At 40.5% G+C, this 14,507-nt stretch overlaps 1 protein-coding gene across 8 annotated transcripts in view; it reads right to left on the bottom strand.

The window, feature by feature from the left end:
* ATP8A2 (ATPase phospholipid transporting 8A2) overlaps positions 1-14,507 on the bottom strand; it is a 660,345-nt gene that overhangs the window by 473,493 nt on the left and 172,345 nt on the right. For all 8 annotated transcript variants that reach the window (XM_035302377.3, XM_078375201.1, XM_078375203.1 and 5 more), the window contains 5 exons: positions 14,234-14,322; positions 13,803-13,847; positions 10,448-10,523; positions 3,902-4,007; positions 2,831-2,913 (listed from right to left, as the gene is read on the bottom strand). In XM_035302377.3, the coding sequence (XP_035158268.1) occupies positions 2,831-2,913; positions 3,902-4,007; positions 10,448-10,523; positions 13,803-13,847; positions 14,234-14,322 (399 nt within the window). The remainder of the gene's footprint in view (positions 1-2,830; positions 2,914-3,901; positions 4,008-10,447; positions 10,524-13,802; positions 13,848-14,233; positions 14,323-14,507) is intronic.

Genomic DNA, 14,507 nt, shown 5'->3' with positions numbered 1-14,507 from the left:
AGAGAAGGTGATAAAGGACACCACCAGTTGCACGGGTTTGTCAAAAACCTTGGGCCCAGTTATGCTTCTGAATTCAGGATTTTACAAATTTCATAAATATATACACACATCCTAGACTATCCGCCATAATGTCCCCAGCAGGGTCTGGGGTAACATGCTGCTACACAACACATCCACTTTCCACAGCAAAATGTATGCGTATCACAAGAAGTGGGATTAATAAAGATGACAAACAGCCTCACGTTGGTTCTGATTAGTTTTTGCTGCCAAATAACTATTCGCCAAACTTAGAAAAAAATCTTTTGGAATTCAAAGGCATTTGGGTTTTGAATTTGCAGGTAAGAGATGGTGAATCTGTACCTGGTCTCTGAGCAACCAATCAAATGCTCTTTTTCTTTGCATTCTTTTAAATTCGAATGTCATAAGTCACAGGTTTTTCCCATCTAAAAATTCCAGATGGTGTGTATGATGTTTTCAAATTTTTAATCTAATCTTTCCATTTCCCCAACACTTCACAGTGGAAAGAATGTGGCCTTTGGCATTGACTACATGTGAGTTTGAATCCCGTTTCTGTCTTTAAGTCTGTGACTTTCTTAGGCATAGCAAAAGCACTCATCTCTTAGGGCTGAGAGAAATAATCAATGAAGTAATACATTCAAATTACCAAATATATGACGGAAGCATCATTTTCACACCCACAACTCCCCACTCCTTCTCTTTGCGTCCTATAAAACAACTAATGATCCACTTCCGCCAGCTTTCATCAATCTTTATTCACCTCTCTGGATCCATGAGTTCCGCGTTTCCTTTCTCCTCAGCCTGTCCCTACTTTCTATCATATCCCCATTCAAAAGACACCCAGTGCTACTACCACCACCCAGCACCAGAGCTGCCACTCCCAGGAGCCACCTCCTCTCTGCACCACGGTTATATCAACCACACTGCATGCAGCCCATGGATGCAGCTGTTATGATTATTGGTGAGGACACTTCATGTAAATACATAGGAATTTGAGAATTTTTTCCTGACTTGGTAATAATGCGGTAGGTTTTTTCTTTCCTAATTTGAGAATTGGTGGTTTGATAAATGGTTGAATAGGATTCTTTTTATTATTGTTATTTATGAGTCCTAACTAATCAGGTAGTCTTTTGTGACCCCCAGAAATATGACCTTAAAACGTTAATGAGGTAACAAAGAGGTGTCAATCCAGCATGTAATACCAGGAGGACAACACCAATAAGCTCTCTAGATTCCTTATTTATCTGGTGTTGTGAGTGAAGTAGAAGCTCCTGTTCTCTTCTTTCTCCCACCTATGATGTGAGCCCCCCACCCCCAACCTCCATTTTTGCAATACAGAGACATGCGGCAGCACCCACACAACTGAAAATCCTACAGTTAAGATTAAAAGTCTCCTCAAACTGAAGGAGGGGAAAGGCCTCATTTTTAAAACACTTCTGTAAGGGAACTCTATAGTCAATCAGTACTTCATTCCACTTTTAATGATGGTATATTTCCCAAAGCTAAATTCCCTCCGTTGACTAAAATAAGCCGGGTAAAAGTAAACACGATCTCATCTCTGCACTCCATAAGACGCCAATAAATGGGCAGTTTTATGTGCCATTTTTATTTTACAAGATATGATATTTTATAGGTTTTACATATAACTAAAAGAAAAAACTTACTACAGTACTGCCACGTCAGTTAGTATACTGTTTGGAAGCGAATTTAAAATGCATTAAAGGTCTAGAATTTGAGAATGCATCCACAAACACAAAAACTATAATCCCTGAGTCTTTCCCAAATGGAGGAATAGGGAAAGGCAAGGTATGGCAGGGACTAGCCTCAGACCCTCATCACCAATCCAGACAAAAATAAAACAGCCCTTCTAACTGGTCATCATGAAAAACACCACTGCCTCACCAGTCCTAACCGTCGTTTTCCCCTGTTGCCCATTCGAATGGTCCATATTTGATCTTCTTGATACAGTTATTTTCCTATCACTAAATTTCTCCCTTTGGCCTGTAGGTAGGGAAACTCAGAAGAAAATCAGAAAATGTATAAACCCCTTGACTTCAGTTGCAGTGGGGGATCCCTCATACAGATAAAAGAGATCAAAGCCAGGCGCGGTGGCTCAGGCCTATAATCCCAGCACTTTGGGAGGCCAAGGCAGGTGGGGTCAGGAGTTCAAGACCAGCCTGGCCAACATGGCAAAAACTAGTCTCTATTAAACATACCAAAATTAGTCAGGTTTGGTGGTGGGCACCTGTAATCCCAGCTACTTGAGAGGCCAAGGCAGGAGAATTGCATGAACTTGGGAGGCAGAGGTTGCAGTGAGCCAAGATTGCACCACTGCACTCCAGCCTGGGCAACAGAGTGAGACTCCATATAAACAACACCAACAAAAATCTTAAGCTCTAACTCCTCTCCCAGCTGAAGAGACTGAAGCCCAGTGGACTGTGAAGCCCCACTGATTAAGAACTCTTAGGCTCTGAGGCTACAAAGAGACGCAGAACCTGCCCTAAAGTGGGCCACTAAGTTATTTTCCCAATTATTATAGAACAAAGAGTAGATTTGTGAAGTTCTTTGCTACAAAGGATTTCACATCAGTGTATGAAAGATACGTGGAAAAGCATCTTTAAGGGAGAAAAAGTCCTGCAATGCAAAACACCTCCAACAAGCTAATATAATCATGTTAACTCCAGTTTTTCACAGGTCTTACTTTTCACCAAAAGAGACATTTAGCTGTTATATTTACAACAGGCATGGCATTTCACATGCACAAGCTTCTCAAAGGCAGGTGATCTGAAACGTGAACACGTGTGTTACTCACCGCTTCTATGATGACTGAGAATGGTGTTCTGGCTGTGAAGACAAAGCCCAGCTTCTTAGCTCCTTTCACCAAAGCAGCTTCATCTGTGAATTGGGAGTTGGTGAAACACTGACATGTCACTGGTAATGACAGAATTCTGTTTAGTGTCACTTCTCAAATTAACAAAGCCCACTCTACTGGAGGCCTGGTGTTATCTGCACAGTGGTAAGGACTCAGGGTGGAGAAGCTCTTCCTACCACCAGGGTTCTGAAATGAGCACTTCTGTTAGAGGGGGGACTTGGGTCCATGCTAATTCACCAGGGCAAGAATGATTTATATTCCTGCTATTCTTGCTTGGGGTCAAGTTCTCTCCAATTAGCCTAAGTAATAGTCCCACGATTCCCACCAAATATCTCCTCCCAGCAAGGCAGTGTTGTTTTTTTTTGAGACGGAGTTTCACTCTTGTTATCCAGGCTGGAGTGCAATGGCGTGATCTCGGCTCACCGCAACCTCCGCCTCCTGGGTTCAGGCAATTCTCCTGCCTCAGCCTCCCGAGTAGCTGGGATTACAGGCACGCGCCACCATGCCCAGCTAATTTTTTGTATTTTTGATAGAGATGGGGTTTCACCATGTTGACCAGGATGGTCTCGATCTGTTGACCTCGTGATCCATCCACCTCGGCCTCCCGGCAGTGTTTTAATTGTGCTGTGGCATTCCCAAGCCCAGGAAGTGGGTAAAGAGTACCCCCATGCAGCTTCCCCAGCAGGTGGATAATCTAAGAGATGTGGGAGATGAGGAAGAAACCAACTCCATTCTGTCTTCTGAGTTCTGTCAAGCCCAATCACCTCTGCTGGGAAATGCAACCTGACCAGGGTCCTCCCTTTGCTGTTAAAGGGTTATGAGAGTCAGGAGTGCCCATCCTGGGCTCTCTACAGCTTTAACACCTGTAGCCACAGCCTGGCCACAGTGTGAGGCCAGCAACAGACAGCCGGATCTGTGGGGCAGGCTACACCGCAGCATCTCCAAGAATGACGGCAACACCCAGGTCTCCTGAAAAGGGGCCAGCAGGGTGTATCCGGCCAGAGCCCTCACCTGGGGAGGAGGCCTGGTAGATGATGTTATCTCCATCCTTCTCAGGAACAACTGTGTGGCACACGGCCAGAAGGGTGAGGAACTCCTGAATGCAAGGGGCTGTGGGCTGCAAACGTGAGGCGGGATTACTGTCAGTTACACCACCTTCAACAGGCACCAGGGCTCACACAAACAGATCCCCACCTAACATTCAGTCATCCTACTGCCCCCCTGCTGGATAGAATAGAGGTAGTTAATATGGACTTCTGATCCCCCTCCTAGCACTCTGGTCTGGGGTCCCCAAGCTGATTCTCCCATGCTCTCCTCCCTGGGCTTTTCTTGGAATGCAGCTCCTGCACGTTAGCTCAAGAGATGGGGAGACCAAAGAGGAAAGAGCCTGTACCTCCTCACACCCTGCAGTCCCATGAGCCTTGGCCTCGCCCACCTGCTTGCTCTTGCCCACATGCTTCCGCCTCCCCACGTGCTCCCGGCCTCCCTGTGATTCTGTTTCACCCACGTGCTACTACCTCACTCCTGCATGATCCCCTGGAAGCATGTGTTCCACTCCCCTCACTGCTGTACCCCAGGCCCCACAAACAAAAGATGCTCCATCTCCAGTGCCCCATCCTCTCCCACATCTGTTCAATACAGTGTCTACTCCTTAAGTGTGTAATCTCTCAACATCTGTAAAGCAGGGCATCTCTCACCCATTACTATTAAACAGCAACAAAAACCAGAATTGCCCTGGATATGTATTTAATAAAATTCTTTTATTCTCTTTGGGGAAAAAAATGTATAATTTTAATTGGGTTTAGAACACATATATAACTAGTGGGAAAATAATGCTGTCTTCCATCTAAGAAAACAATGTGTCTTCCTATGTATTAAAAGCTTCTAAATATTCTAAATATACCACCTGGAATATGTCTATTAATTATTTTATTTGCTAAAAAAAAATTCCAGTGACCACTGTACATGAAGTACTTTGTGAGTCATTTTATCTATTGCCTTTTATACTATGAATGGAATCTTACTTCCATTACATTTTACAGTAGTTGCTTGTTGAGATGTAAGTAAAAACATGGGTTTTTGTAAGTTAATATCCAATTGTTATTGAGCTTCTACTCATTCTCTGAATTCCAGTTGACTATCCTAGGTTTTCAAGGTAGACAGCTATATCATCCACAAATGAGAATTTTCCCTTTTCCTCCCAATATATAAACTTTCGGTTTTCACCTGTCTGTAGGAGCTAACACTTCCAGAATTATGTTCAAGGCAGGGCTGATAACCAAGCTTCCTTATTTTATTATTTTAATGTCATTGTCTCTAATGTATCCCTTTTAAATAGGCAACTGGCTATAAAATTGAGATAGATTTATATCTTCATGTGAAGGAAGCAGCAATGTGCTTCCTCTTTTTATGGAGTTCTTGCTTTTTTAGTCATAAATGCATGATGATTCCATAAGAATATTTTTAATCTCTTCTCTGTCTTGTGAATGTGACTTTAGAGAAATTTTATGGAGGCAAATCACAACTATTCACATGGCTACTTCTTATCATGAAAAGAATGCACATTAAACTATAGTTCAGTGAAGTTGTGAGCTTAAGGAATCTACACATTCCCCAAAGCCTACACTGCAAAAATGGTAAGATATTTTCCTCAAAAGCACTTCATGTAAGAATTTAGCTTCAATTCAAGATTGCCTTCTCTTATACCTGAGAACTATCCAATCCTGAACATAACCTTGTCCCATAATGAAACAATATAAAAAGGGTCTAAAATTTTACAAATAAATAAACCTAATAGTGAAATATTTTCTAAGAGTTATAAAGAATTGCACACACAAATTGAGCTTTCTACCTTGAATGGTAAGCCAGACAAAATTCATATTTTTTAATCCTAATATAAAATTAACCTATCATTGGTTTTCTTCCTTTTGCAATCTATAATAAATTAGGGAGAAGAGACCAAATTAATCAGAAGCCTATGGATGCTTGTATTTGTGTGAGTGTGTGTGTGTGTGTGTGTGTGTGTGTGTGTGTATATGTGTGTCTTCTTAGAAGTTAAAAGTTTTTATTGTGGTAAACTATACTTGTAATATTTATCATTTAACCATTTGTAAGTATAAAATTCAGTGGCATTTTAAATACATTCAACGATGCTACACAGCCATCACCACTATCTATATGCAAAACTTCATCTTCCCCAGCATTAACTCTGTACCCATTAAACAACAGCTCACCATTCTCTCTTCTCTCTACTCCCAGTAATCTCTATTCTGTTTTCTGTGTCTATGAATTTGTCTATTGTATGTACCTCATATAAACAGAATCATACAATATTTTTCCTTCAGTTAATAGTTTTTAATATGTACAAAATGCCATATATGTAGATTCAGATATTTTCGATATATTAGGTGAATTTAAAATAGCAGAAAATGATACATATCTAAAATTGTTTTGCAAGCCAAATTGCAGGCACAAATTATCCAAATCACATATGTGTGTGTGTGTGTGTATATATATATATATGATTTCTTCTTTAAGATTCAAGCTCAAAAATCTTAGGCATAATGATTCAAAAGAAAGTTATATCTTCTTCCTTGGTGAACCTTAGGAAATGTATCCCACACACTGGTTAGCAATGTAAGCAAGGGAGTGCATGAATTGTCCTCTGAAATTTCTCACAGGTTGATTCTCTAAGAGCCAAATTCCATCTTGGCTATCAGCCCACACAAAGCTTAACATAGTCCTAAAGGACCCAGAAAATCTGAAATGATGACATAGGAAAAAAAGAAAATTCTGTAGCAAGTGGAAGTATTCCCTCGGGAGGAAAGTAAGCGTTTTCTTGAGCCAAATGTTTTAATTTTCGTCAATAGTCCCAAGATAATTTAGATGAGAAGGTGGGGCATGTGCAACCTCAAATCCTCAAATACTTCTTTCCTCTCCCCAAACATTTTGGCAAAATGAACAAGTAATCTAATAGGCCCTGTGTTTAAACTGCTTAAAAACATTGAATGGGTACATGTAATTCAATCCCACATCTCCTCAAAGAAAAATATTGGAGGCTATTCTATGGTCTTTGTTATTATAGCGGAGCTAGATGTTAAATGTCAAAGAGTTTAATTACACAGGAGCTAAGATGAAGACTACCTCAGAAGGCCTCAAGGATCAAAGAAAACTTAAAAATGGTATACCTAGGCTCAGAGGCTTTTACTGAAAATTAGGAAATAAATTCCCATATCAATCGATCAATTCCTTATTATGCTTGTACTGAAACTATGAGTATCCAGATTAAAATTCCAAAGTCCCTGTGTTTGGATCTTCAGCATAATGTACCCATGACAGCACTTCCTTTTCACAGAGGTTGCAGCTGTCCCTGCTCTCAATGCCTTTTTCATTAAACTGAAAGGCAATTTAGTTCAGGAAGGTAGACAATGGGAGAGGTATTAGCTGTGCTCAGATCTTCATTCAAACATCAACAGAGACAGGCTCAAGAAGAGTGTGGGATGGACAGTCAAAACCCCAAAACTTCACAGGGACTCAAAACACCAGTCCAGGGCCAGCTTTGGAGAGAACACCTGTGAGAGTCAGAAATTAACTGAGCCAAGCATTGAAATCTTTCAAACACTCTGATCCCAGCAGCACATAGGGGGTCCCCAGAGGAGCTCTTCTCCAATAAGAATTTGCCCCAGGTCACTGAGATTCTATGCCATCCCACCTTTGTGTCAGTGCAAATACCATTCTGTGTGGGTGGCCACACTGCTCACATGTGGTAGCCATGACAGTCACCAAAGAGAATGGGATTCCTCTCTGTCTACACAAACCAAAATCACTTCCTTGGGGAGTTGCACCTTACCTATCCTGCAAACGCATAGTATGGCTCCTAAGAACTTTACATATCTGCTTCCCCAGTGAACAGGTATCCCTTGGGTAATTTTTATTCATCTCTTCCCCTAGTACTGAGAGCAAGGTATTTTATATAAATTAGGTTTGCTGTAAACTGTTTGCGAAATGAGTGGATAAATAAATGAAGTCTCTGATGTAAATGGGGATCCAATCATTTGCTGCTATTCCTAGCCCAATACTGGAATTCTGTGATGTTCCATACACTGTGTTTATCTTATTTCCTCTGCTACTTTCTCCTTATTGATCTAGGAAAGCAAACTCATGAAACTGAACCCAGAGCAGTCTCCAGAGCTCCTACGTCACCCTGCCACTTTCTCCTTTTCCAGTCACCAACCCAACTTGAACAGATATATTCAGCTGCCCACCTTTGTGGTTACCCTCGACCTGAATACTATTTGAAAACACTTGTTTCCTCTTGAGTACTCAAAGTACACTTGTTTCTTTGACATCTTTGATTAAAACCACCTTCCTGCCGAGATGATTCTTCAGAGGCACCACTCTTCTGCTTGGAGAACCTTTAGGCTAGAGGCTGGATCTACCTCTAAGATCAGAATCCAAGAAAGGACTTCTGAGCTGTCTGTGACTGAAACAGAACATAGACTCCAGCAGCATCCTCTGTGGGCTTGGACTACTTCACCAGCCTCACCAAGAACTGAGTCAGAATAGCAGCATCACAGCCCGTGGGTGTGGGAACCTTAGACACCCACATTTCAGAATGGCTAGCAGCAAATGGGCACTAATTGCAAAAGAGAAAAGCAGGATTTCCTCATGAAAACTTACAAAAAGTTTTCAATATATCTGTCTCTTTAAAATTTCAGAAATTTGAAAAGATAAAGTTTTAATTTTTCTCATGCTTACCTAATTTTAAATCTAGAAATGTTTTTCAGAAACAAAACTAATCACATCATATCTAACTTACACTAACAACTAGTTGTGAAATGCTTTGATCACTGAATAATTTTCTAAGTTGGCATTTTTCAGAGTACCCTTTAAAATAACAGTGAACTACTCTTCTAGGCGTTGTCTTAGGCAAGGATTTCATGACCAAGAACCCAAAAGCAAATGCAATAAAAACAAAGACAAACGGCTGGGACCTAATTAAACTAAAGAGCTTTTGCACCGCAAAAGGAACAACAGTTAGCAGAGTAAACAGGCACCCCGCAGAGTGGGAGAAAGATCTTCACAATCTATACATCTGACAAAGGACGAATATCCAGAAACTACAACGAACTCAAAACAAATCAGTAAGAAAAAAACGATCCCATCAAGAAGTGGGCTAAGAACATGAATAGACAATTCTTAAAAGAAGATATACAAATGGCCAACAAATGTATGAAAAAATGCTCAACATCACTAATGATCAGGAAAATGCAAATCAAAACAACAATGGCATACCACCCTACTCCTGCAAGAATGGCCGTAATAAAAAAATCAAAAAACCGTAGATGTAGATATGGATGTGGTGATCAGGAAACACTTCTACACTGCCGGTGGGAAAATAAACTAGAACAGCCACTATGGAAAACAGTGTGGAGATTCCTTAAATAACTAAAAGTAGAACTACCATTTGATCCCACAATCCTACTACTGGGTGTCTACCCAGAGGAAAATAACCTTGCACACACATGATCACAGCAGCATAATTCACAACTGCGAATTGTGAAACCAACCCAAACGACCATCATAAAGAAATGAATTAATAGTATTTGCAGTGACCTGGATGAGATTGGAGACTATTACTCTAAGATAGTAACTCAGGAATGAAAAACCACACATTGTACAATCTCACTGATATGTGGGAGCTAAGCTATGAGGACACAAAGACGTAAGAATCATACAATGGACTTTAGGGACTTGGCAGGAAGAGTGGGAGATAGGCAAGGGATAAAAGACTATAAACATGATGCAGCGTGTACTGCTCAGTTGATGGGTCCACCAAAATCTCACAAACCACCACTAAAGAACACACTCATGTAACCAAATACCACCTGTTCCCCAATAATGTATGGAAAAATAAATAAATAACGGCCGATTGATGCGATTCTGCAGTTAATGCTGATTTGAAGTGCTGTGATGTCACAGTTAAAAATTGAACAGACTGCGGTTTAAGGCTCATTTCATATTTATGTCCTGGGTAACTAATGGCCAATTTAATCTTTTATTTAACTTCCTTGTCACCTCCCAGATGTGACTCAAATGCTGACTAAAATGTTGAAGGAAATAGATGTTAATTGCCTGGCACACAGTAGAATGCAATACCTGTTATTACACATATCTTACTTTTGTTTCCCAAAGTAGCCTAGTCAAAGGATATGCAATTACACTTGACCTCTTAGATTCACAACTGTGACAAAACAGCACTGCAGAAATCTTACAAAGCAACAGAAATTGGAACTGTTACAGAATCTTGTGGTAAGACTTGCCTTAACCTTGGTGTGCTACTTTTAAAAAAAGTCACCACGTATTTAAATACACTAATTCATGCACAGCGTTCACCACAAAGCATTTGTCTAAGATCACTTCTTAGAAGGACTCACACCATCAAATCAAGACTTTTCCCAGGCTTTAAAACTGCAACTTGCAAAATACTACACACATATATTTTTAAAAGGTGCACCGTATCTATTTGCTGTCTTCAAAGTGAAACAGAGCACTTACATGGCGATCCTCAATGTTCTTCAACAGCCTGGGGTCATCAAAGTCACAGGAATCGCTACAGGGAGGAGGCATCCGGCTGTAAGAGAGAACAGAGAAGATCTATTCATTTCAAAAGTTTCTGTTAAGTTAACCCAAACCAAGAAAGAATCTGCCCTCCGGAAGAAAACCACACTTCAAGTCCTACAGAGATTCACACTAAACTTTTAAAGACTTGGAATTCTGCGCTATTATTTCAAACCTCAAAACAATAATCCTGGAGCTTACTATAAATAAAATATTTTATGAGTTATTATTAACAACAACAGTTACAAGGAACAATAGTTACAAGGAGAAGAAACAGAAGCCAGGGATCGATACTATAACTGTCATTTCAATTGGTCCCTGAATCACTTCTACCAGAGAAAACTTCCAAGAGTGTCTGCTCAAAGCAAGTAAAACAAAAGGAAGCATCGCACTGTATACATGCAACCATTTATGGCCAGAGCTCATACGTAGGAGAGGGAAGACGACAAATCATTACAAGACAGGAAATGATATGATGGCTTGAGCTATCACAATGAAGAAAACGTGATGGATCAACTGCATATTCATTTATCTCCACTCCCTCCTGAAACTTTTTTTTTTTTTGAGATGAAGTTTAACTCTTGCTGCCCAAGCTGGAATGCAATGGCACCAACTCAGCTCACCATAACCTACACCTCCCAGGTTCAAGCAATTCTGCTTCAGTCTCCCAAGTAGCTGGGATTACAGGTGCGTGCCACCACACCCGGCTAATTTTGTATTTTTATTAGAGATGGGGTTTTGAAGTGGAAATTTTGCCCAGAATTTTGTCAGCAAGTTGTTTGCAACCATCCCTATTTGGAGACTGTCTCTATTTTTGTTAGTAACTGCTTCTTTGTGCTTCTATACATTAGCTTATTGTTTACTAACTGGAAAACCTTAAGGGAAACTGCCACATTGTCTAATACCTGCTGCATTGTCTAAAGCTCTGAGTTACTTCCCTTGCCCCTTTACCTATAAAAACTGTGTTCTTTTCTTAGCTGGGGTCCAGACTTTTGGGTGCAAACCCTTCTGGGCCTGCCAGCATAATAAAGTATGTTCCTCCGATCCCGAGTGCTGCTTGGGTTTCTTGTCAGGTAAGATTTTCCAGAACAGTTTCACCACGTTAGTCAGGCTGGTCTTGAACTCCTGACCTCAGGTGATCCACCCACCTCTGCCTCCCAAAGTGTTGGGATTACAAGCATGAGCCACCGTGCCCGGCCCCCTCCTGAAACTTCAACATTGTCAAGACAAAGACAATGAAAGAAGACATGACAGCACAGTGTATGCCAGTCTTAGCTCTAAATGGATATCAGAAAACAGCAATCAACAGCTCACAAAGAGGAGCACCTAAAATGCAAGCTGATGCCCTCAACAGGGCACTGGGGAGGTGGAGCAAATGGCATACAAGCATCTGTGAGATAAGGGAAGGAGGAAGACAGCACAGGCTCCACATCCACTTGAGGAACACTCAACTTTCAAGAACCCTCCTGCATCCCATGCAGCCAGACTACTGAATCTTCCACAGCCAGAAAAAAAAAATGCTAATCTTTTACAGAAATTAAACCAGAGTAGTCCTGAGCCCAGGGGCACTGGGCACACAGGCACACAGGTGAGTAGGCTAGGGCATCCTCCCAAAGCAGAGTTTTAAGTGAAATTCTATATATGCTGAAAGGCACAATCACTGGCCGACTGTCTCCATGCAGCTTCCAAAACGGTTGCCACCAAATTCATAGCCCTTGGCAGGAAACTAGAAAGTTCTTTTCATGAAAAGAAAGCTGACCAGCTGACAAGAAGACCCACAGACACTGACATCCAGGAATCCCTTAATACATTAGTAAGTCCTGGCAGATCAATCTCCCGGAAGGCAAGGAGTCATCAACCGCAGTGTCTCCACTCCACACACAACCCTAGCAATCAGGTTTCTTGTATATAAGCTTTAAAACACGTGCAGACAGACAGCATCACTACTTATACGGGAAAGAGAACTCAAAACTGCAATAAGGTACCACTTCATACCCATTAGGATGGCTAATATAAAACAAACAAAACCTGAAAAATCACAAGTGTTGGCCAGGATGTGGCCACAGTGAAATCCTTGTGCATCACTGGCAGGAGTGTCAAAAGGTGGTGCTGTTATGGAAAATAGCACGATTTTTCCTCAAAAAGTCAAACATAGAATTACCATATGACCCAGTAATTCCAAATTTAGACATACACCCCCAAGAATGGAAAGCAGGGACTGAAACAGATACTTGTATGTCTGTGTTCACAGCAGCGTTATTCACAGTAGCCGGAAGGTGGAAGCAACACAAATGCCGATGAACAGATGACGACATAAACAAAGCATGGCATATACATGCAATCCAATCTTACTCAGCCTTCTGAAGAGAGGCGATTCTGACACATTCTACACTATAGATGAACCCTGGAGACATGCTAAGGGAAATACACCAAACACAAACAGTGTACAATTTCACTTGCACGAGGTACCTAGAACAGGCAAAATCATAGAGACAGAAAATAGAATGGTGATAGCAGGGTCTGGAGGCAGGTGGCAATGAAGAATTTTTGTTTAATAGATAGGGTTTCAGATGAAAAAGTTCTAGAAATGAATGATGCTGATGGCTGCAAAACATGAATATACTTAGTGCAACTGAATTGTACATTTAAAAGTCAAATGATAAATACTATGTTACATATATTTTATACAAATGGAAATAATAAAAATATATGAGCACATAGCTAATGATCACCAGGCCTTTGAAGAAAGGCTATGTAAAATAAATGAAAACACCATGGGTGGGCGGTAGGGAGGATGGGAGAAGAGAGCAGAGAAAATGCAGAACGCAAAAGCAAGGTTAGGGGAATACTTTCAAAAACTGAAAGTGAGAGCATACGAAAAACTCATGACGAAGGATAGAAGATCAAGATGAAAAAAATACCAGAAAATAAAGCAAAAAATTACTAAAAATGAGAGCAAAAAATAACAAAATTGGAGGATCAACCCAAGAGGTTCAATATAGCTTGAGGCCAGGAGTTTGAGACCAGCCTGGGCAACACAGTGAGACTTCATCTCCACAAAAAAAATTACAAAATTAGTCAGGCATGGTGGTGCATGCCTGTAGTTTTAATTACTCAGGAGGCGGAGGCAGGAGAGTCACCTGAACCCAGGAGTTTCAGGCTGCAGTGAGCTATGACTGTACCACCGCAGTCCAGCCTGGGCAATAGAAATGTAATAAGTGTAAATAAATAAATAAAAATTATTCCAAAGGCTTTTCCACTAAAGTGTCAAGAAGTGCTAGAATCTACTTACCAGAAGTCATCTGAGGATGGCTCTCTTGTCAATTCTGGGAAGTGACTGTCAGAGAAGGGGAAAACAGAGTGGTCACAAAACTGCGATCAAAAGACAGACATTCTGATCAAAACATGAGTAAATGTCTAATTCTTTGATTAGATATACAAACTTACAGATTCTCTGGGACTTCTTACCAAGTTAATATTTGCAGAAATAAACCACATTTTAACTCTTCAGAGTTTAATTTGGGATCAATTTAGTTATAAACACATTCCATAGTAACTACATATCTAAATCCACAGTAAAGGATTCAGATTTTTTTATTTTGAAAGGATAAAGATCCTTTCAAAACATCAGAAAGTCAAGATATTTGACTAAGTTGCTAAAAAATAAACTTATTTTCTTGAAAGAATACAAGTAAATGTTCAGTAAGTGATAAACACACTGACCCATAGGTTACTCCGGCAATGCTGCACTTCTTAAAGTTCATGATATTGCATGTAAGCGTCCCAGTCTTGTCAGAAAAGAGATATTTCACCTAAATCAAAGAATAGAAGAAACACACGTCAAGAAGTATCAAGATGCAAAGATCAATAAATGAAGTCTTTCCGTCTATACTTTTCAAAACCTGTATGAAACAGGTAGATTTCCTTAAAGCAAGCTAATTAGTAACAAAAAATATATTAATACTTTAGTATTTAGTCCGCTCACAAACCTTCTTCC

Source organism: Callithrix jacchus, chromosome 5 (assembly GCF_049354715.1).
Source record: "Callithrix jacchus isolate 240 chromosome 5, calJac240_pri, whole genome shotgun sequence".
In the NCBI taxonomy this organism is placed as follows: domain Eukaryota; kingdom Metazoa; phylum Chordata; class Mammalia; order Primates; family Cebidae; genus Callithrix; species Callithrix jacchus.
Note: the sequence above shows the minus strand (reverse complement) of the source record. Positions and strands in the feature narration are given on the sequence as shown.